This window comes from Chrysemys picta, chromosome 4, assembly GCF_011386835.1.
Source record: "Chrysemys picta bellii isolate R12L10 chromosome 4, ASM1138683v2, whole genome shotgun sequence".
Lineage (NCBI taxonomy): Eukaryota > Metazoa > Chordata > Testudines > Emydidae > Chrysemys > Chrysemys picta.
Genome location: NC_088794.1, coordinates 13,076,241 through 13,100,585, shown reverse-complemented (window position 1 = coordinate 13,100,585; position 24,345 = coordinate 13,076,241). Strand labels below are relative to the sequence as shown.

General features: G+C 44.3%; 2 protein-coding genes across 3 annotated transcripts in view; both read right to left on the bottom strand.

Annotated features, from left to right (window-relative positions):
• Positions 1 to 6,580, bottom strand: part of PTPN22 (protein tyrosine phosphatase non-receptor type 22) — a 35,438-nt gene extending 28,858 nt beyond the window's left edge. Inside the window, exon 1 of the mRNA XM_024108266.3 lies at positions 6,354 to 6,580. Within this exon, the coding sequence (XP_023964034.2) occupies positions 6,354 to 6,440 (87 nt within the window). The 5' untranslated portion in view covers positions 6,441 to 6,580. The remainder of the gene's footprint in view (positions 1 to 6,353) is intronic.
• Positions 6,581 to 18,281: 11,701 nt separating this feature from the next.
• On the bottom strand, positions 18,282 to 23,574 carry BCL2L15 (BCL2 like 15). 2 transcript variants are annotated; one of them, XM_008171656.4, is made up of 4 exons: positions 23,302 to 23,574; positions 20,957 to 21,141; positions 20,175 to 20,390; positions 18,282 to 19,487 (listed from the first exon to the last, which is right to left on the bottom strand). In XM_008171656.4, exons 1-4 carry the CDS (start codon positions 23,432 to 23,434, stop codon positions 19,470 to 19,472), a joined length of 552 nt encoding a protein of 183 aa, XP_008169878.2. In that variant the 5' UTR covers positions 23,435 to 23,574; the 3' UTR covers positions 18,282 to 19,469. The 2 variants fall into 2 exon arrangements, with proteins under 2 accessions (XP_008169878.2, XP_005294966.2); XM_005294909.4 differs by having other exon boundaries at positions 20,957 to 21,102.
• Positions 23,575 to 24,345: the final 771 nt, after the last annotated feature.

The window sequence follows — 24,345 nt, the reverse complement described above, 5'->3', positions numbered from 1 at the left end:
TCTCTCGAGGCACTCAGCACGAACAGACAACAGTAGCCACTCGAGAACCATTTTGCAGCCAGGAGTTCTGAAGACCAGAAAGTCTGCATGCTGAGCTGGGGACACTAGAGGCTCTGACACAGGCTTTTGAAGTGCCTCTTTAGAAAGTTATACATTTATATGGAACACAAAACTTCTGCCGTACAAACTTATCATTTTCAGCATAGATGCCAAGCCGACAACAGGCAATAGTGACATTAAGCTATCTCCAATAAATGATAAGCAATTCACTTTTCTCACGCTGTAGCTAAGAACTGAAGCATCTTTGTCAAATAATCTCTGGTTTGTGGTACTGCCTGAGTTAGACTGAGCTGTGCAACAAGAGGAACCGAAGAAAAGCAATTGCAGGTACTGCTGAACGGGATTCTAAAAAAGACAACACATGGCTCCAAGACACCTCTAATCAGTCTCTCTTTGGTAGTGTAAGGCTGCTGCATTGTGGATTGTTTTCCCTGCTGCCAGGGAGGTATATGGAGTCTTGCTGGTGCAGTCTGAAAGGATTTGTGATTTCACTGGGCTTATCCATTAGAAACACACCCTTTGCTTCACTACACACTGGCCTTTAAAAGTACTAAACATTTTATTATCATTGCCCCCATTTATTAATGGTAACATCTAGCCCACTGTGCTCGGTGGTATGACAGGCAAGGAATTAATGCTGCTGAATCTCAAACCAGACAATGAGGGATGGTCCCAACACCTCTGTGCTTTGAAATCCTGGAGTCTAGTGCGCACCTTCATATTGCTCCTGGAGTTGTGTTATTGTGCAGATCTTTTGTTGCTGTGGAATGATTCTGGGAAATGAAGGCCTGCTCCATGGCCTTAGTTCTGGCATTTCTGCCCCAGGCAGACCCTAGAGTCTAGTCTCTGGGGAGACTAGTGCAGGGATGCCTGCCAGAGGATTTGAGTGAGGAGCCTCCGTCCTGTCTGACAGAGCTGATGCTTTCTCATGCCCTTATAGCCCATTTCATGGCAGCTCTGTGGTTACCTCTGGGATTTGGAGATGAAGAAAAGCAAATAAAAAGCTTTGGGCTAAAAGTACGAGGTCACTCAGGCTAATGTTCCCCTTTAGAAGGAACATGTCAGAAAGGTCCTGCTCCAGTTACTGGGGCACACTGGATGGGCCAAGGGGAAGCTGCACAGCTTTGCTTTGCATCTAATATGCATTGAATTACCAGCTGAGGCTGCTTTCCGACAGGATGTGGAAAGGGTGGCTAAACCAATCAGGCATTAGAGGAAAAACAAAACACATTGGTCTCATGACACTTGGACAAAAATAGCTCTGTGGTCTGGCGGGGGAGCACTGAGAAGCTGGCATCCCCAGGAGAAAGATGCACTTGGACGGTAGTTTTCTCCTAAAAACTAATAGGTTCAACTCATAGGTTTATAGGAGCAGAACTCCGCATTTGCCCTCCAGTTGAGGGATCACCCAGCAGTTTGCCAGAAACTCATGAGAGGCAACTAATTTGCATCAATCAACTGGATAGCAACACACTTCCTGTTTAATAAAGGACTACAGTCCCAGCCGGCAAGGCTTCCACGATCCCACTTTCTCTCCTGTGTGTTGTGCAAGGGAGAAGGTCAAGGTCAGAGCTAGCATCAGCTTACAATTCTGTTACATTTTCAAAGTAAATGTAGTCCTTGCACACACACCCCTGCGAGTTGGGAGGAATTTAGCACACATTTAGGGATTGCATTAATACAAGGAAACACTGCATTTGGAACAGTGTGAAAGGTATAGAACAGTGGCTCTCAAACTTTTTTACTGGTGACCCCTTTCACATAGCAAGTCTCTGAGTGTGACCCCCCCCTTATAAATTAAAAACACTTTTTATATATTTAACACCATTATAAATGCTGGAGGCAAAGGGAGTTTGGGGTGGAGGTTGACAGCTCGCGACCGCCCATGTAATAACCTCACGACCCCCTGAGGGGTCCCGACCCCCAGTTTGAGAACTCCTGGTATAGAATAAGAGACTAGAGAAAGTGTTATTTACCCTTTCATACAATACAAAACGAGGAATCACACAATTAAATTTAAAAAAAGGGAAGTACTTTTCCACACAACGTACAACTAACCTGTGAAACTCATTGCCATGGAAAGTTGTGGTGGCCAAAATTAGAATTGGGTTAAAAAAATAACTAGATAAGTTCATGGAGGATAAGTCCATCAATGTGTATTAGCCAAGATGGTCGGACACAATCCCATGCTTGGGGAGACCCTAAACCTCTGACTGCTAGAAGCCAGGAATGGAAAACGGGTGGATGACTCCATACCTGCCCTATTCTGTACACTCCCTCTGACGCTCTGGTAAGGGCGACTGTTGGAACCAGGACACTGGCAAGATGGCCCATGGTCTGACCCAGTATGACAGCTCTACTATAAGCCCCGTTTATCTTTTAATCAATGTGGACAGAATTAGTCATGGTACAAATAATTACTCAGAACTATATTTCAAACAGCTACTATTTCATTATTAACGCTTTCCCCATCCCCCAAATAAAAAAAGTTGTCTATGTGCCTGTTAGCAGCAGGAGGAGTCCCAGCCAGACATCCCAGGAGGCTGAAGTTCCCCGCTTACATGCAGGGGTCAGGGTAGATGCTGTGCAGACACCATGCTGTGCAAACATGGCACTAGCCTGCCTTAGGCCTGACGTGGAGGAACAACCAGCCTCTGAGGCACTTCTGCTGAGACTGCCAAGGAAGAGGCCAGTCCTGGTGGTCATTTCAGTAACACAGACACATGCCCACTACGAAGCAGACTTAAACCCCAACTCATTTCATGGCACTGAGCAGCCATCAGATGGTAAGAGCTTTCCATCACTACTAAACTGAGTTGGATTTGAAATCAGACTTGAAGGTGAAAGCTTCTGTATCTCGTGACCAATCTCCTGAGCCAACGAGTCAGCAACACTCACTCTCAATTGTTTTCCTCAAGCTGTGAAGCCCACTGATTGCACAGGAACCAAACTTGTATTGTTACACTGTGGGGCAAGCCTCTGTGTGCAGCAAGCATGTTGCTTTGTATTCTGTAAGACCCTTTAAGACCTGTAGCCTATTCCCTAAGCCATCCAGCATCTCTCGCAAAACAGATTAAAAGGACATGCTGTATGGTGACTGCAGACAGGCCCTGACAAGAGAATAATTCTGTTAATGGAAATTCAGAAGTTTTTAGACTAAATTAACTTTAGAGTCAACATTAACTTTAAAACATCTGATGAGTTAAGGAAACAGCTGTCACTTGTCATGTTGTTCTACAGTCAGAGGGAGACAGGAGCATTGTCATTTATTTGGGTAGAATGAGTCAGTAACAGAGCTGCAGAAGTCACAGGACTCTTATGTATCAGCCCCACATTAACAGGAACATAGGGGGAAGCCCAAGTGCAGGGGAACAGCAGGATGTTCTCCCTGGATTTCAGATCTGTAACTTCCTCAAACCTGCTGCAGATTGCACCCAAGGCTGGACTTTGTGGGTTGCACCCCCTTTAGTGCTGTCCCCCACTTCCAGATAATTTTTTTAATGAAGGGGACTAGAGCCACTTGGCATTGAGGGACCAATACTTTAAGACACAACTCCAAGCCAGGTTAGTTTCTGCATCTTCTGTCACCACAGAGCTTGACATATGGCAACTTGGCAGACTGATACCTGTGACATTGCAAATGCAAATAGCAAGGGTTAACCTTATAAATGTGAGGCTGCCCAAATGGAACATCTGGGCACAAATCAAGTACTGCCATTGGCACCAGCAATTACACAATTTGCATGTGCAAGCACCTGTTTGTACGCAGTGGGTGTTTGCAGGGATAATGGACCCAGGCTTATTTTTGTGGCTCATGCATGGCAAGCAGATTGGAAAGTTTGGCCTTTACCAGTTTTCTTCTAAGGATCTTAATACACAGAACAGCTGTCTGAACCATCCTGGGCTTTGGGAAGGCCTTTCCCAGCACCAGAGAAAACACTTTTCTACTTACTACTTTTGAAAGATTGCAGGCAGTGCACAAGCTACACACCCACTTTCCCCAGAGACCAGCACATTCATCCTGGCCTGATGCCCCCGACACTTCAGCCTCCCTCACACAATAAAGCACGAGCTTTAGAGACTGGGTGGGGAAAGTCAGCCACCGGTGACATTGCTTTTTTCCATGGAACAATTGGACTGTTACGGCAAGGTAATCAGCACTCAGATTAATCACTGCTCTCTGACAGAGGTATCTGAGAACCGGAGATCATCAATGAGCAACTGACATTTTCCTAAGTCTTTGAAGTGACTCCTCTCTAGGAAGACATAGTGGGGGCTGGCTCATGTGGGGGCTACCTGAGCAGACTGGATTCTCACCAGCAGCCTTGGCCATGCACAACCCCCTTCCCTTCCCCTGGGAGGATGGAAGGGGACTCAGGTCACTAGTTATACAAGTGCCTCTGGGATGCTGAAGGCTTGTGGCTGCAACAGCATCACCATCCTTCTGAGGTTTCTAAGTCTTGCTGAGCAATAACAGGGGGGACTCTTTGTCCTAAAGCACCAGGGACTAACCCAAACTGTGGGGTTAGTATGGAGCCTACCATGGAGGCCAATCTCCAGCTAGTATGTCCAAAAGCAATTAACTAGGTAAATCCCCAAATACAATTCCTGCAAATTCCTAGGACTGGGTCGTTGTTAAACACGAGATTCTGGATTTATGTGACAATCCCTCCACACCGATGAGCCCACACCCAGCTGATGAAGACTGGGGCCTTGAAAATAGGCGCATTAAACAGAACTATTAAATTATGATTTGTGTGGCGAAAGTAAATAAGGAAGTGTTATTTACTTCTTCTCATAACACAAGAACTAGGGGTCACCAAATGAAATTAAGAGGCAGCAGGTTTAAAACAAAAGGATGGATTTCTTCACACAATGCACAGTCAACCCTGTGGAACTCTTTGCCAGAGGATGTTGTGAAGGCCAAGACTATAACAGGGTTCAAAGAAGAGCTAGATATATTCATGGAGGATAGGTCTATCAATGGCTATTAGCCAGGATGGGCTGGGATACAAAACCATGCTCTGAAGTGTCCCTAGCCTCTGTTTGCCAAAAATTGGGAGTAGACAACGCGATGGATCACTTGATGATTACCTGTTCTGTTAATTCCTTCTGAAGCACCTGGCTTTGGCCACTGTAAGAAGACAGGATCCTCGGCTAGATGGACCATTGATCTGACCCAATATGGCCATTCTTATGTAACTCTGCAAGGAAGCCTTGAGCCCATCCCTCTGGCCAAATGTATCCCAGAGGGTCCTAAAATGTAGATTAGGACAAAGATGGTCTATAGCAGCTTTTGCTGCTGGTGACCTGAAGCAACAGGAAACTTCTATTCAAGGGGGGAGAGAGAAATGCCACTAATATTACTTGCCATGTTATTCTAGCCATGTTGGTTCCAGGACACAAGAGACAAGGTGAGTGAGGCAATACCTTTTATTGAACCAACTTCTGTTGGTGAAAGAGACAAGCTTTTGAGCTCTACGGAGCTGAAGGAGAGTTCTGTGAAGCTCAGAAGCTTGTTTCGGTTACCAACAGAAGTTGGTCCAATAAAAAATTAACAAATATTACAGCATATGCATTTATGTTGGATAAAATGCACATTTCCATGCAAACTGGTATAGCCCGAGACCTCAGAAGTTGCCAGTATGGACCTTAGTGACGCAGAGACTGGACATCCTTCTTTAACGCCTCCAGTTTATGACTTTTTTCCTCTTTCCTGCTCTAACCATGGTCCCAAATGCTAATATGAAATAGTGACTGGACCAGTCCCTATAGGAATTTGTCAGGGAATTTCTCTGCAATCAGATCCCTAGTCTGGATTTTCTTTGACATCGCAAGATGGGTTACTGGAGTGAACCATATCGAGTGGTCATCTGAGGGACCCAGTAGGTATTTCAGTTCTGACCCACTTCAGTTCACACTTTTCTCTGAGATACATGGCTGAAGGGAAAAGGCTTTTTCAAATATTTAGAGACATGGCCCCCACTGGTGGTATTAGGAGTGAAGCAACTAATCCCCCTGCAGCAAAAATGAAACTACATTCCTACAAGTGCGTTTGCAAATTAGGAAACAGGAAGCATCGAATCAGGTAATTGTTAAACACATTCACTTAGAATGGAAACTATTAAACTGCTCTTTTAACACTATTCCTAGATCCATTTTTGTTCTAGAATTAGTAGAAAAACAAAGTGTTACATGTAATCATTACATCCCAGTTCAGAATTTGCTTCAACAATTGAGAACTTCCCCATAAAATTAGGTTAGACTCAGAAATGTGCCTGTAGGTGACTTACCAAAAATTCGTTTGCAAACTCCTCTCTGTTAAATTTTCTGCTTTGGGCCCTGTCCAGGTTTTGCAGTAGAATCTCTCTTTGGTCCATGTTGCGTGACAGGGAGAGACTGGTCCGGCCAAGCAGAGGATGGACATGTCAAGTGCATGTCATAACGGAAAGCACCAGCATGGAGAGCGCCTGCTGAAGGCTGTGGTTTACTGACTTCATTGCAAGTCTTAAAGGAAATTAGTGCGTAACAGCCCGTGTGGTCAAAAACAAAAAAACAAGATTCTTAACTCAGGGCCCTAGTGCCTCCTTTTCGGAGTGTGAACTACTGCGCTCATTTCTTTATGGAAAGAGGAAGCTGGGTGGTCTCACTAAGATTATCTATGCAGTTTTCTTCAATATCAGACTTCATCATATCCCTTTCTGAAATCAACTCCACTCTGATCAAAGAGCCATATAATGCAGATGGAAAAAAGGGAAACTGCATCAGCTGTGCAAACCAGGGCAGCATTGGCCACATTCACCAGCATTATCTGTAGTTCTGTCTCACCGGAAATGTCCCTATGCTGATAAACAGCCATCTGAGCGGAAGACTTGACAACCCTCTCTCCAGGAGTGTAGGTTCTGAAACACAATAATCACACCTCAGGTCCAGACTCCTCCAGCAAATCCTGAAATGCTCAGCGGTCACTGCATTTTCAAATGACCTGGGATGAACTCTGGAAAGCCACATCAAGATCAAGGATTTACATTAGAATGTAGAAGTTCCACAACTGTCCACAGAGGCCACTCACTATGAGACTGCGCAGGTCCTGGAATGTAGGCTTTTAAGTGACAGTCCTCAGAGCTTCCATCCCAGAAAATGGATCTTTAGTCCACCTTTCCATTAGGGCTAGTCTGGCCGAAAACAGAAGCCTAACATCTCTCCTCCTGTATTTGTAGCAAACTACTTATGGTTGGAAAGCCAGTAACTCCTGTTCCTCTTTGCAGTAGGAGAATGCTGCCCCCAGCAGTTTCTTGGCTGGGACGTGTAAATTTGGGGCCCGATAAATGCTGTATCACACATGTGCAACTGATCTGATTAGAACATGGAGCAGCAGAGCCGGTTTCTTCAAAGCTGGCTTCTTGGGCTGATCGGGGCTCTTTGGCACAAGAAAACATTTGGCAGCATGATACCTTTGATTAGAGAGAGAGGCCCAAACCACACACTCAGTCTGGATTTCCAACATCCAGGGTTCACCAATGCTCAAGAGCTCCTCAGGCCCCAGCTCTAATTCAAATGCCAGAGCAAACAAACAAACCAACTAAATATTGATATGGCTCTCATCACTGTGTATCAGAACTCTGCTGCACCCTTTACAGAGCTGCTGGAGTTCAGAGTAGCTATATGCAGTTACTCGTGTTTCCAAAGAGTAAATCTGAGGCATTTGAATAGGATAATGTTTTACCCTTCTCTAGCAGCTTTCAGTTGAGGCTCTCAAAGCACTTTACAGACATGAATTAAGCCTCCCAGCTCCCTCCCAGAGCAGGTTTAATGTGAAGGATCCTGAATTTCTAAGGGGTTCATCAGAGATTATTTAGTATGTGTCATCTTTGCTTAATTCTGTTGGTAATTAAAGAGCTTTGCAGCAGTTGGTTTAGTGAGGTATTTGTGGATGAGAGCACTGTAAGTGACTACAGAGAGGTTGATAACTCAGCCATAAGTAAATGCTCAGGATTCAATCCTGGACACAGAGTATTAGTCCAGGACTGTTTATTCCAATGAAGTGTTTTAATATTGCTTCAGATAAATCTGTATAAGCAAATCTCCAAACCTTTGAAAAAAAAATTGTTTAAACAAGATGAAAGAAGTCTGTGGGTCAAGTGAATGACTCCCCCGATACCTGAGTAAAACTCAGCAGTGACTTGTCATTGGCATGTCTTGGCTACACTTTTTGTCCATAACTTCATTTTTTTTTTAAAACACTCAAAAGACGGAAGTCTGTGTTTTGGTGGGCCATGGAGATAGCTTACTGTTTTATCCCTTCTGTAAGCCTGGATTCAGATACTGTAGAGTGGGATCAAGTGGCAGAGAGGTTAGATAGAGTGAGGCCACCGAGGTCAACCCAGAATTGGATTAAAAATACTGGAAACATTACTTCAAACCCTATCATATTTCACCAATCCAAGAATCCAGCATTCTTGGTGAAAAATACCTGCCAAAATCAGTTCACAGAGCCCTTAGATTCTGCTCTCTCCAGTGGAAGGACACACTGACAATCAGATTGGATATTTCAGTGAAAACAAAGGGCTGGTCCACACTAACCCCCCCACTTCGAACTAAGATACGCAACTTCAGCTACGTGAATAACGTAGCTGAAGTCGAAGTATCTTAGTTCGAACTTACCGCGGGTCCACACGGGGCAGGCAGGCTCCCCCGTCGACTCCGCGTACTCCTCTCACAGAGCAGGAGTACCGGCGTCAATGGCGAGCACTTCCGGGATCAATCCGGGATCGATTTATCGCGTCTAGCCAAGACGCGATAAGAAGATCGCTTGCTTACCGCCGGACCCGGAGGTAAGTATAGACCTACCCAAAGGCACAGCAAAAATAGCAGCTGTAATAGCAAGGTGGCCTTTTAACAAAAGAATGTGAGTAGTCTAGAGAAGGGGCGATGATGGGTTCTGCACCCGGTAGATAGCAGTGTCCGGGCTACTTCAGTACACAGTGATACCAGGTTGAGAAGCAGCATCTTTGAAAGACATTTGCTTTTATCTTTGTAACAGAAAATTTACTGTGAGGACCAGGAAAAGCTTCGTAGCAATGAGGTCTATAAGACTGTGGAAGATTCTCCCAAGGGAAGTAATGGACTGCCTCCTTATGCGACATGTAAATTTGGACCTAATACAAGATACTGTAGGAACAACCCTGCATTGGCCTTTAGGGATGGATTGGATGTGATTTAACAAGGCTAACAGCAGTTTAACTGACCCAAATTCCGTGAACTGTTGGTATTGTTCCAGAAGCGGTCAGCTAATTTTCTGGAGTTAGGCTTTCTCAAAGCCACATCAGAAGGCATGACTTACTAGTAACGCAGCAGTCTCTTGTAAATGGGCGGCAACAAGAACAGTGAACTCACAAAGAGTTGCATTTAGGAGCTGGACATTTCCTGTACAGACTAATTTGCAACTGGTCTCCACTCAAGATGAGAACGTGCTTTGTACTTTGGGTTTCTTTATGTACAGGTAAGAAAAATACTTCAACATAGCTAATTTCTAAAATGTGTTTTGAGAACCATGGCTCACAGGTGTGTGTATATGTTTATTTCAGTGTTCAATCATCACACATCTCATACAAACACCTGGGCAGACTCAAGACTTTTCTGCTCTGGGTTGTTTTGCACTGAGGTAGCTTCATTGGTGCTAACACATGCCACACCAGTGCAAAAAGAGACTGTTTCAAATTGGGGTAAATTTCCCTGGTCCCAGTCACTTTTTACACGCGTGCAGGTAAATGGCTTGAAATGGGGCATATACATTCATTTCTTGCTTTATAGGTTTGCAATATGATGTGAAATTTCACATGGGTTAAGTTTTAGGCCCTTTGAATTTTCTTTGTAGTTCATGTTTGGTTGCTTTTCATACATTTTTAATAGCATGTTTCTGAAATTTGTCTATGACAGTCTCATTTTTCAGAGTAGCAGCCGTGTTAGTCTGTATCCGCAAAAAGAACAGGAGTACTTGTGGCACCTTAGAGACTAACAAATTTATTCCACGAAAGCTTATGCTCTAATAAATTTGTTAGTCTCTAAGGTGCCACAAGTCTCATTTTTGTCAGTGGTGGGGAGGGATAGGTCAGTGGTTGGAGCATTGGCATCCTAAACCCAGAGTTGTGAGTTCAGTCCTTGAGGGGGCCATTTAGGGAACTGGGGTAAAAATCTGTCTGGGGATTGGTCCTGCTTTGAGCAGGGGATTGGACTAGATTACCTCCTGAGGTCCCTTCCAACCCTGATATTCTATGAATGTGCATTTTAATAGCATTGTGAATCTACACAAACCTTGGCAGAAAGATGAATCTTGAATAGTACATGGGGGTAGTTTTATTCAAAGAAATGTTTAGGATTAGGAGTAATTTTTTTCCTCTATTCATCAGCACTTAAAACCTGTATGTAAATTAGCATGTAAAACTGTCCCAATGAGGTACTTGCAAAACCACGTATGTGAAACCATGTATTTATTCCTGAGATGGGTGGAGAGTAGTGCGTGGTGATTATGAGGGCTATTAACTGGTGAGATGGATTTGAAAGGGGAACCTCAACATTTATGTAACAGATAGCTGATAGATAACATGTGCTTTGTTGCAGATCCTCAACAGTTCTTAAGTTCTTATGACTTAAACAAACAGCAAAGATGAACAGTAACCCTGTCAATTTCCTGTAATTTGACCATTTCCTATGTGAACAAGTTGTTGTCAGACGCTACCAGTGTAGTGCTCTGCTCAATCCAATGTTGATATCAGTCGGCTGCGTGCGTGTGTTCCCTCTGTGTGCTGCCCCGGCTCTGCAGATAGCTGGCACAGCAGACCCCCGAGCGAACCCCCAATGATCACAGACTTCGATAAGGTACGAAGGCACCCAGCCAGGTTTATTGCCAAACAAAACACAGTCTCTAGCTCCCCGGATCAGATATCTACAGTTCTGCTAGTACATATGTGCTCCCTGACAATGGACCAGCTCAGTCAGTGGCAGGACTTTCCACTGCCCCCTAGGCCAGACAAAGACAGCGCCCCAGGGATGCATTCTTATACACAGGTACAAACAAGTTACACATCATTCCTGACGTAGCGAGGCACAACCCCTCTACACAGTAAGGTGCTGCCTCTCACCTTGTACATGTTGGTTTGAACAAAACAACTCTATCATATTACCCTTTTGGCCCTGTCTTTAGGATGGGTCAGCCTGTTCCTTGTTATCTGTGTGGAATGTGCAAGTATCCAAGTGTTCGGATATCTAGCGTCCAGTACCTTTTAGGTATGTATCTTTTTGCAGCATCAGCCCTTTTCTTGCCAGCTTCTGTCAGCAGGGCCTGCCTCTGGCTCACAATTTAACTTTGCTTTATGTTAGCAAAGTCTTGACCATTACTTTAGCTCAGGCCTAAGGCCTCATACCGTGCCTCTGATAAGGGTTTATGGTTCAGGGCCTCATCTTACTACACAAGTGTCAACGTGAGAACTTGTCATCTTAGCACTCTGGCATCTTTATTCACAAGAACAAAATAAGTTACCTTACAAAATATATTTTAAATTAAATACAAAAAAGCTACATCAAAAACTATGTCCAAGATCCAAAGAAAAGCACTAAGGAAATGCCAAGGATAGGGTTGTCTATGCAACATTGACTCTCCCCATCCATACCTACTATTTCTCCCACAGGTCCCCTGCCTCATTCAGCACACAGGTTGGATGAAGCTCAATGAATGAGGCAGCACACATTGGTGGGGGGAGGGTTCTTCTACTGAGCCACCCTGTTAGGTGGAGTTAGATACTTACCTAAAGCTGCCAATTACTGCTGATTTGTTATTGCAGCTGTGATTTCTCAACTCCACCTCAAACATTCAGGAGACAAGCCTGACTCTTCTGTATGACTCCTAACAGCAGCCATGGCTGGGGAGAAATCTGGGTTATTTACTTTGTTAATAAAACCAACCCACAGGGAGAAAAGTGTGTCTGCACGTCATACAGCGTGTTTACTCTATTCAGAGCTGCATTCAAATGCTATCTGCTCCCACAGTTGTAAATATTCTATAGGAGTTCCCCTCTACATAGCTTTTATGGAAGAGTCCTACAGAATGAGATCATTGTGCTATATATTTATTTTAAACAAAAAACACTTTATAGATTTGTATACACAGATTTAATTCGCTGTTAAATCCTATAGGATGAACAGAGAATTATATCTCTGCTATAGAACTCTGAAAATTGACCTCATTCCATTGGTCTTTTCCACAACAGGCAGCTGAGGGGTGGAATTTAGGTCCACTCGCGTCAAAGGGAGATGCACACGTATGAGTGAGGACAAAGTCTGACCCAACGTTTTGTAAAGTATAACCGGAAGCAAGAGAGAACGAGAGAGAGAGAGCGCGCACATGCCTGAAATGGAACAAGCTCACTTTCTGAAACTGTGTGGAGACTGTTTTCCTCACAACCAGTTTCTCTTGCAGTTTGGTGTGCACCAGCCCTCTCGTCAGATGGGGAAAAGACAGCTATGGAGGGAACGAGCACTACCATAACCTGCTCCTACGACAGAGGGAGATACAAGTTTAGCAGAAAGTACTGGTGCCATGGAAGATCCAGGTCATCTTGTGATATTTTAGGCGATACAGATAATTTTGTTAAGAGTGAATATAACGGAAGATTGTTGCTCTTGGATAACAAAAGAGGAGACTTTTTGGTCACGATGCACCAGCTGGTAGAAGAAGATTCAGGAATGTATTGGTGTGGAATACAAAAGCCATATGCAGATATAATGACTGCAGTGAAACTCACTGTAACTGAAGGTAAATATTTGTTAAACATTGTAATGTCTCATGAGATTCATTAGTTTTATAACTTGACTAGTGAGACAAGGTGGGTGAGGTAATATCTTTTATTGGACCAACTTCTGTTGGTGAGACAAGCTTTCACACCACATAGCTCTTCAGGCCTGAAGAGGAGCTCTGTGTGACTTGAAAGCTTGTCTCTCCAGAGCAGAAGTTGGTCCAATAAAAGATATTACTTCACTCACCTTGTCTCGCTAATCCCCATTTTATTCAGTTTTAGATAAATACGTATGCCAAAACTGGCACGTATTTGTCCAGAGATTAATCTCAGTCTGGTGTGGTGACGAAAGTGCTTTAAACCCAGAGATGGGGCACACGGAGGCTTTTGTACTGTGAACTCACTGATCAAGGATCCAGAGTAGCAGCCGTGTTAGTCTGTATCCGCAAAAAGAAGAACAGGAGGACTTGTGGCACCTTAGAGACTAACAAATTTATTAGAGCATAAGCTTTCGTGGACTACAGCCAATAGTATGTAAATGCCTCTGCCTTCCCCACTCTTTGTAAACTCAGCAGTGAAACCATGCAGCCTCTTGAGACTAATCCTTGGAAAGAGCCTAGAACTAGACAATGATATCTACAGCCACGTCTGATTGGGTAATCCAAACAATGCTTCACACCCTTCTGTGTATTGCATCTCACCAGGACAACTATTTGGTTCCATTTCAGAGCCTCTCTCCACACCTCTTATTACTCTCACCAGCCATCCCAGTGAATCCTGCCTAGGGAGATCAGTGACTGTCAGATGTCATTCAGCCACTGGCTCTAACGTTTACTACACATGGTACAGAAAGAGCTTTCCGACCAATATCATATCAGTGCACAGCAGCGACCTGGTGCTTCGCTGTGGAGACCTCCTGGAGAGTCAGAGCTATTACTGCCTAGCTGCAACTCGCAGAGCAAACAAATCCACCCAGGTGTTGAGAGCAGAGGTGCTGATCCCAGCAAAAGAGAACTGCACGTACCGGTTACAATTAACAGGTAATGTTTTTATTTCAGTGTTAGCTTCATGGACTGATTAATAAATAACAGGCAAAAAAATTTGTAAAATACATGTTAAACTCCTCCCACACTAAGTTATGCTATCTAAATATGGACCCCTCCCTAAAGCAGAAAGGAATCAAGCTACAAATACAGCAGTATTGTCTCCATTCTTATATTGCCTATTGTACTCGTCCTTAGACGCCTAGTACACGTGCAAACAATACCAGCACATCTGTGGCATGGGAAACCGAATGTCAGACATTTTGCTCCCACAAATACCACATCTTTGTCCCTTGAGTTAAAGGAGAATGCTCCTTAGCTGTAACAGACAGGAAGGTTTAATTTTCCTACGTGAATAGAGAACTGTTCAATGTAACGTACATTATCTTCTTTGCTCCTCTTGTAGTGTAGGGGAGAGTATGAAATGTCGAATGCCAAGTGGATATGCATTGGATTCTATACAAGCAATTGTATATTTTTATTACAGATGGTGAATCATACAACTGTATAAGAACAACCCCAGTGTTTACAGTTGAGATGCCTTCAACACCCTTCACAGGCTATTCAACACCTTGCTCCAACTCCTCTAGCCATCCTGGCACAGAAGAGTAGGTACCAGCCATCACAACTATGTGCTCCTACTGATTAGATAGGGTTTCTCTCAGAAATCCTAGTGGAAAAATTTCGGTCTAAAGACATTTAAAACTGTAGCTAATGTGGTGGGAATATTTGTGCCTAGGTACCATGGCGATTGGCACACTGGGAATATTGGAAAGAGACACGATAGAAAGAAAATCAGAACAGAAGAGATTTAATAGGGAATGAAATTGCCAACTTGATCCAAATGTCAGAGCACTGCGCCAAAGTGTTACAGATGGCAAGAGCTTGACAAGACTTAAAAAAGGATCAAGCACTTATAAGGACAATGAGAACTTTCAGTTACAGAAGGAAGGACTATAATGAATTATAAAGAGGATCATGCTTCAGGGTACAGGCTGATCACTGAACTGCCCAGGGTTAAAGAAAGACTTCTAGGTGGGCAGAATATTCCATAATTGTCTCACTGGGTTTCCTGAACTTTCCTCTAAGACATCTGGCACTTGCCTCGGCTGGTGCCAGGATACCTCACTAGATGGACCATTGTTTTGATCCACTATGGAAATCCCCATGTTTCTATTTAGAAATAAGGGCAATGAATGGGACAACAGAATTCAGCACCATTGTTTGAAAAACAAATGGTAACAATGTGACTTTTGCTCCTAAATTCTGTGGGCATTTTTGAAAAAAAATCTCCCCCAGTCGAACTTGTGCTTGTTGTATTAAATGTTTGTTAAAAGGATCTTTTACCTGCAGATCCAGTATTTCCACAGTGGCTACTCAAAATGATTTATTGTTCTCTTTGGCTTTAGTAGTTGGATCCCAGTTCCATGGGCCGTTCTGCGCTGGCTGTTCCTGGTTATTCTAGTAGCATCTTTAATCATCATTCAGCGCAACAGGACATAGAAAAGTGGTGAGTTTCTTTTAACTGTAAAGACAATTGTCATTCAGTTCAATAGCACAATTAACAGTGTAACAATTCTCTACCAAACGGTCAAGCAAAGATGCTCGTGTGTATAATTCTATATAAAAGCGATGTATTAAAATACTGTTAATGTGCATTTCACTAATATATGCTCAAATGTGACTTGAGAGACTAGGCAGGTTTTGATTTTTTTATTTCATTTGCTGTAAATATTTTACCAGATTTATAAAGACAATTTCCATTTCTACTGAAGCTTTTTAAACCTATGATCAAGGAAAAAAGCTTATTTACTGAACAGAAGCAGTTTCCTGCTTCTGCACTGCTGGAAGCTAGCAGTTCTCCCTAGAACGCTGCTTCTGGGTATTGCCAGTAGTGTGCACTCTGATATACTTACTCCCAAGCAGTAAATCTTTGACCCACCAGGTCTTAATATATGGTGTACTTATTCTCTGAAGGTTTTTTAAGTGTAAAATTTTAATTGCTTTACATTTCTGTTCATATCAATGGAACTGTTTTCTCATGTGGTTTTGGCATGAGGTTTAAAAAACAAAACCAAATACCAACAGAAGTTGAGTCCTAAGACTAATACTGTAGTGAGTTGCAGCTCTTTGCTAGCAAAAACCTGATACTTTGCTCTTATGATACGTCCTGGTCACGACACCTTACCAATTGTTTCCTCTTCCTTTATATACCATAAGCCTGGAGATATTTGATTAAAATATAGATACTTTGAATTAAAAAACCTACCAGTAAAATTGTATTAACAAAATCAAAGGTACCCACAGCTTATAAATTTGTCCCAAATCCTTGATAAATGAGAACGTCATGCTTCTTTAAGAATGAGCTGCCTGCTTGCAGCTTGACCCAACCGTACCCTTATTCACTAATAAAGATGCCCATTCAAGAAATATTTAAGATGCCCAAATTATTCATGGATCATGAGCATAAGTCAAATCTGGAACCTGCATGGGAATCGAGGAAAATTATTTTTCCATAGTAGAAGATTCAACTCCTAATGTGCCAGGATGATGCATCTATATTTATCCTGCTGCTCTTCTGTATACAAGGGCAGGTGGCTATGCAGCATCTAGACTACTTAACCACCTGCTGGGTTTCATACCGGGCTGCTCTGAATGGGTTTGAGTGCAGGGTTCAAACACAATCAGAAAGCACATTACAATAAAAATATCCTTTGGTTTTAAGATTAAAACAAACTGAAATATTTTATTTTTAAGACTTCATTTCCAGAATCTTTGAAGTGTCCCCCTCCATTATCCCACCAAGAGAAGGTCAGAGAGACTCGCATGGGCTTTGGTGAAGTCTAATTTCCAGGCCATCACCTGCATTGCGATATTGCCTACCCCCTAGCACAGGAGAGTGCGGTCATCTGGACCTGTTATCAGTAGAACATCTTGACACCTCCAGCACACTAGGTCACCCAAAAGACCACACTTCTCTGTACACCATTCAGCATACAGGAAGCAATGTCTTGATAAACTCCGAATACACAGACTGTTCTAGCAACAAAGACAATATGCAAAATCCAGTTTCCAGTCACATTTATAACTCTCTCTTTTGCATGTGGGCTACACTCTATGTTCTAAAAATGCATTTGACAGATGCTGTGCACACAAAACAGGTTCAGGTAGCTTGTGCGTTCATCACATTAATCTGAAACCTACATAAGGTTCCTAGACGGAGATAATGCCTGTGTGTATATTTGGGGTCCACCCTTCCCAGCCAGGCTTCCCCAGATCCAGGCCAGAGTACCTAGTCCTGCTCCACCAGACATCACTGCTAGGAGACAGGGTCAAGGGGCTCCAACTCCATTAGCCTTTAAAAAAAAAAAAAATCCTACTATGCCAAACTACTCCATCTTACACAACTTCCTAGTGAAACTTCTCCAGCTGACAAGACCCAAACATCCAGAGTGAGTCTACAGTGGCAGAAAGGAGAAGACTTCAAACTGGGAACCAGATATGAGAGGAGCAAAACCCCCTAAACTTCCTAGACACTCAAAAGATTCTGCACCAGTAGTGAAAATCTCAGACTGAGTGTCCCTGGATAGATAGCCAGCAAAGCAACGCCTTTGGGGATTTCAGAGTTAGTTACAGACTTGCAAAAAATAAACAAAATGGCAGAATTATTGGATTTTTGTCACAAATCCAGTTCAGAGTACTTCTGCAGAACTCTTGCCTGGTTTTCTGAGTGGCCTCTCTATAGACCTCTCTATCCCCAAAAGAGACATTTCTGTCAAATTTAAATTTTGTAAAAGCAATCCTTCATGTAACTGTAGAGCAACAGAAATGTGTGAAAATTCTAAGGGAAAAAACACCATTTTAAAACAAACACTGACCTGTAGCGTTTGAAACCCAAACATGGCCACACTAAGCCCCTGTACGCCAGTGAAACTGATGCCATTGTCCAAGTAGAAAGAAATGCAGATAGCAAATGAAGTGCATAAGAATGACAAACTGGATTTTTATATTCTTCCCTTCCAGTGATCCAGGGTGTGTTAGTAACAGAGACACACACTTTTCCATTTAAAAATCAGGTTGCAAACATCTTCCATTTGAGAGGCTGTAAGGACAAATCCCCTAATTAAATCAACTAGCAATACAGCTACTTTCCCTCAAGCCAGCTCACACCCTGCCGGATTTCCACTCCGAGGGGCCCACAAGACCCAGATCCAGGTTGGAATTAAGTATTTAATAATTACCCTATTGCCTAGAGACCCCAAAAGAGGATTGGAGCCTCTTGTGTTGGGTACTGTGCAAGCACACAATAGGAGATGTGGTCACTGCCCTGAACAGCTTACAATATGAGACCAGATGGGAGGAAAAGGATGCAATCAAATTCATATAGTTTGCATAGATACAGATTCGTTTGCTCATTTTATTAAAAATACATTAAGTTGGGCCACCGTGCTCATCAGCCTCTCAGCCCAGACATCACTGACCCACTGATTTCATACAGGTGTCAGAGCGGAGTCTGGAGGAGAGGGAAGTGGGTTTACAGAGGAATTCCAAATAACTCCCCACAGATCCCTTGAGTAGCAGCAGCTGGCTTCTGAGGGGACCGCTGGTGGGGTGGAACCATCTCTCTATGACCGCCCCAGTGATGGTTTGGGGTGGGAGATTCCAGGTTGAGCTGGCTCTCCCACAGAGTCCTCTATGGTATGTAGGCCTTGTTTCACTGACCTACTCATATAATGAACTGATTCAACAGCAGCATCCCAAAGAGCCCTCTGCAAACTGCAGGATCATGTAAAACCTTGAATCCTTATGGAGTCACTCCAGCAAACCCAAGTGTAATGTGGCACAGGCTAAGACACAGATTTGGTGTAACTGATTTTACTACAGAGCATATATACCAGTAGCTCCTGGGGGACTGTATGTGAGTGCCTCTTTCTGTTAATACCAACTCCTAGAGGTAGCAGGAGGAGGTTTCACTGGGCTTTCAGTGAGCATGGCCAGCTAGAGAAGACAATTCCCCTAATTGTAGAAGTTTGTTAACTCTTAGAGCGCTAGAGAAGTAGGATGGCCAAGAGGGTTCAGTGCTACCAGTTCTCACATCTGTGGGCTCTGCTATAAATAGCATTCTTCTTGTTCACAATGTCCTCCTTTTTGGCTTGCTAGGACTCAATTCCTTGGCTGTTCTGTTTCCCAACATGATACTAGGCAGCCATCTCTGGCTCACTCTCCCTTCGCCGTTACAGGGTAGGAGTTCAGCACCAAAGCTGGCAGAACAAAAGTGTCGCTGTCAGTCCTCACACTTAAAAGTTGCATTTACAGCCTATGTTGCAGGGAAACCAAATCAATCCTACAAATTATTTGTAAACGAATAAGTGCAAGAACAAGAGAGCCACATCTGGTGTGGAAGAATAGCTCCGTGTTAAGGTGTCCCAATTACTGACTGGATTGATCTTCGGGGCAGAGGGAAGTAGAAAGACTGATGGCTGGGAAAACAATTTTCAGAAAACAGTTTAATAGTTTAAGTCAAGTAATTGAAATCTGCCATTTCACTCCCTGGGAGGCAGCGTAGCCTTTTCCATCAGTTTTCAAAGTTCTCCTAAAAGAATTGAAAGAAAGAATTAAAAACAATGGTTAAAGGAACTAGCAGTAAGAGAGATGGCCCAAGTGCAGGATAGGGAAACCAGTTCTACTCCCAGCTTGCATGCCAACTTTCCCTCTGGCCTGGGCCAAGTCACTTCATCTTGCCAGGCCTCAGTTTCTTCAGCAGTAAAATGGGGAGCCCTGCCCCCACAAGGGGGTGAGAGAAAGTGTCTGTAAAGCCCTTAGGAGCTAGAAACAGCAACATATGATTAACTTTTATTCCTTATGAACTTATCTAGGGCAGAAATGTTAGAGACTCAGGGCGCTGACAGAGCGGTGAAATCCTGTTGAAGTCAATAGGAAGGATACCATTGACTTCAGTGAAGGCAGGATTTCACCAAGACGTTTAACACAGCAGTGCTTCAGATAGACAACAACACCTGACAATAACACCTGAAACGTAGGACTATTAGGGGGAACAATCTGGTGTTTTTGGGGTCAGTGGCCAGCAATGCCAGGGCATGCCCCAGGATGGCATGTTGCAGGGCTGAGCAGCTAGGCTGACAAGGTTAGGACATCTCCTTGGACGTGCCAATGAATGGTGCCCTCAGAACACTGGGTCACACTGTAGCCAGTTCAGACTAGCAAAGGAACAGAGCCACAAGTGCCAACAGAAGAATTTCAGTGACCCTTGAGCACTCACCCAGCCACCACGGGTCTCGATGTATCCTCTCACTTCACGGTTCCCATTAATCAGCTCCACAAGCTGGATTTGACGGGCCACAGCTGGAACTTTCCGGGAAAGGTATGCTAACAATTTCACAGACACTGCCAGAAAAGCTCTCTCGTAACCCAGCCCAGGATTCAGGCTGCTCCAACTCTTGCTGAGAGAATCCACCATGACTCCAAATTCCTCCACCTGGAAACACCAAGAGGAGGCTTTATAAAATACCACCATTAAAATAAGTCTTGGTTCAAACCCCACAGGGTTACCCAGGCCTGGCTTGCTCTGCTCTATGATTGAGGCAGGTGACCCCTTTGACCAGTGCATTGCTTGGTACATCTAAAGTCAGACTGTAAGATCGTCAGGGCAGAGACTATATGTATTATGTGTTTGTACAGTGCTACTGTAGTTCACACAACAGTGCTGGGGGAGAAGGAAGGGCAGTTTCCAATGTAACGAGGACTGCAAAGAGCTTAGAGCTAGAGGTGCACGAGCATTCATATTGAAACTGGGCTGGGATGAGTTCCAACCTCAGACCAGGCTCATGTCAGGTCAGCTAACACAGGTGGGGCTGTTCAGACAGCTCCCCTTCTTCATTCCCCTCCCGCCCCCCGTCGTCCAAGAGCAGCCCCTCCCATCTCAAGACAAAGCATCCTCTCACATCACAGCACTTCAGTTAAGAAAGGAGGTGCTGGGCTCTACAGCATCTTGCAGGAGAGGGACAGACCCTGGCCTAAACAAAGAGAGGGCTTGTGCATTACCTTTCCCTTAGCCATCTCAGCAATGACGCGCCGGGCAGGCTGCTCCAGATCCTCGTTATATTGGTCTCCTAGTCTCCGCAGACGACTGGCAATAATAACCGAATCAAAGGTACTTGAGCTCTCTGCAGGAGCAGAAGCTTGATGTTCTAAGGCGGCAGAGAGAGAGCAGGAAAAAGGGGTACAACCTGCAGGTCAAGTGGTTGAGGTTGAGAATGCCTGTTTCATATCTAAACTTATTTTATATTACATGAAAAAAATAGTGTTAAAAGAATGTGAAGTCAGGCACACAGAAGTTAGGAAATGCCAGATGAAGATTCCCCATGCAACCTTAATTTGGACCCCTTGTGCGGATGCATTATGGGATGATCTTTAATTATATTATCACAGAATATTTCCTAATTAAAAAATCCAAAAGACTAAAAACCAGAATTTTTATCATGTGGAATCATATGGACACCTGATTTGGGTCATCAGTCCGGTTCAGATCTTTAGATCCGCAGCACAGACCTGTACCACTTGAGTTAAGAGAGTAACTGGTAACAGAACGAGGCTGAGTACGAGGTTCAGGCAATAGGCGAGACACACCGTTTGCCAAAGGGGTTAACACAGCTATTTGCTGACAGCAGAGGAACACAGACAACTCCTGGGTTCAAATCTAGGTTCCGGAGGACAGCGTGTCTAATGGTGAGACCCTTCTGCCCTTGCCTCCCACAAGCCTGACCCTCTCTGCCCCCTCCCATCTGTCTCAATCCCTCCACCTGACATGGGTTCATGTTCCAGTTCACTACCCTTTCCAGACTCTAGTCTCATCCTCCTACCAACATCCCCAATGCCCAACTTATTTCTTCCTCCTCCTCCATGCTTCCTGGCAGCCAGCAGGGGGAGCAACGAGAACAAATTAGAAATTCTCTGATTTGGTGCCCAGTACCCCAGCAGCCCCTGTCAGCTGGGAGCAGCATTTGCAGAAAAAGTCCTGCTTATCCTCCGCATTTCCAGGCTGGAATATGCTCAGTACAGGCAGAATCTTCAGCAAATTCACCCGTCAAACCATTTAGTTTCTAATAAATGTGCAAACCGCAATTTTTCAAAGGCTTAACAATTTAGCCAGTTTGGGCTCTTTTGCCACAGGGATGGTAAAAGGCACAATCCTGACACAAATGTGCCCTCTGCCCAAGTTTCAAGTTCCTGCTCAAATGCAGAATGGTGCTAGAGCTTCTCAGCAGAACGGTTTTAAAAATTTAAGATGGGCAAAACACACATTTCCCTAAACGTTCTAAGAAATAACTATTTTTGCTTGACATTTTCCAAAGCAGAGTTCAGCCTGAGGCAAATGCCCAGCACTGAAAATTTCAATCCAAATTGTTACACTTTGGCAAAGTTGTAAGCCACTGAAGATCGGAAGTGTTGAGCAACTTTATCTAGCGGGGTTGCTAGCTGTTCCGCCCAGGCTGGGTAAGTCCAAGTTGCCCTTTCTTATTACATTGCTAAATTGCTCTCTTAATACTCCAGTCAGTGGAAACAGACTTGTATGTGACCCATTAGCCTGATGGGAGCTCAGCACAGGGGACAGGTAGATGGGAGACACCCTCTGAGCCAAGCTTCCCTTCCTCCTTCAGCTCCCTCCTCCAAGGATGCTTCCATGAAACCTTTGAGAAACGAATGCTGCTTGATGCTTATAGCACCTCCCACTTGCACCAACTTACAGCCACTCTCTGGGCCCGATTGTCTTTTGGCTGGGTCTGAACTAGACTGTACACTCCCTGGGACGGAGACCAGACCCTTCCTTATTTGTTAACCCCCAAGTACAGTGTTGGTACTCGATACATTAATGATAATTAGTTCTTTGGTTACAAGGACCAGGACCAGTTACACTTTCCCCATCACTATTAGGACAAGTTATTTTTATGGAGATTTGGTGAGTGAAAAAGTTACTGGCATTTATAACTTGAATCCAAAAATCCCAGGTGCTCTACAGACTATTACAAATATATGTAATCTGCACATTTGTGATGCAGCCTGGGTTTTTCAATGACAAGCAGTCAGGATCTCCATTTTGCATCTCATTAGAAAGAGTCCTTTCCAATAGCATAGTTCTCCATAGCCCATCAGGGAAATGGTTCAACCTGGACCGAGAGGGAAGGGCAACACCGCTCCTTGCAGTCACCTGAAGACTCTCATGGAAATACTGACCTGTGCCAACTCTGCTTCGCTTGAGACCTGCCAGCCCAAACTGCAGCGCACCTCTCTATCCATTCCAGGAACACCCCAACAGGGCATTTACCTAGAACCTTCAGCCAAGAAAGCCTCCTGCCTCCCACCAGAGATTTGGTCCCAGGTGACTTTACCTGCATGTGACTCAGCAAAAGAGTCTGTCTCCAGACTGCGGGAAGCAAACCATTCGTCTTCCCCTAGGAGATCAGAGAGAAGTGCCTCCACAATGCACTCTGTTTGCTCCTCAAAAGTCCTAGGGCTCTTCATTTTAATACGTCCCCCCCTTGGATTATCTGAAGTTCAAACAGAAGCCAAGTTGCCCCTGCAGCTGTTCCTCTTCCGGGTAAGGTTTGTGCACAGAACCTTTAGAAGCTTTCCTCCTTCCTGGTCAGCTCAGCATGCGTCACACCCTCCCAAGGGCAAGTGCCTTAGGGAGACTCCTCCTCCCCAGGGCAGGGTAAAGCACTGACAGGCTATTTCAGCCCTCAGTCTTGCTCTCCTGCGCATGGGTGTGGCAAAGTTTCACAATAACCATTTATTGTAAAACACAGCTGTCGAGAATGAAGTTTTTCCAAAGTCCATGCTTCACCAAGGGATACCCTGCCTAGAATGAGTCTTGGACTCAAAGGTCATGTCTACACAGGGATTGGAACCAGGTTACCTGCAACTGTGTAAACATGAGGAGTTGCTGACGGGGTACAAGGGTGCTTTTGCTGATAATTTCATAATGCAAATATGCTCCCATCACCCAGAGCAGCCAGAGGTGTGGCTAAGTGAGCTCAGCTCACACAGGAAAGGTCCTGTAAGCTGGTGATAAGACACACCAGACTACAGTCTGTGCTTAAACCCAACTGCAGCTATAGCAGGCAGCCTTAGCGTGACCATACCTGCTGAATGCTTACTTACTGCAGAGAACAAATCCACAAAGACTGTCAGTGGACTTCACAGCAAATTCTGCGCTGCTGCTCCCAAGGTAGCAAGAGCAGCCACTTCACCAGCACAAGAGGGGTTTTATGGCAATGAGGGAAGAAGCCATTCCCTAAGTGTGGGAGGTCTAACCTGGTGTGGCTCTTAACTCAGAGTCACAGGGTGGACACTGAGGGTACATCTACACTGCATACAAAAAGCCATGGCAGCAAGTCTCAGAACCTGGGTCAGCGGACGCCAGCTGGGAGCTA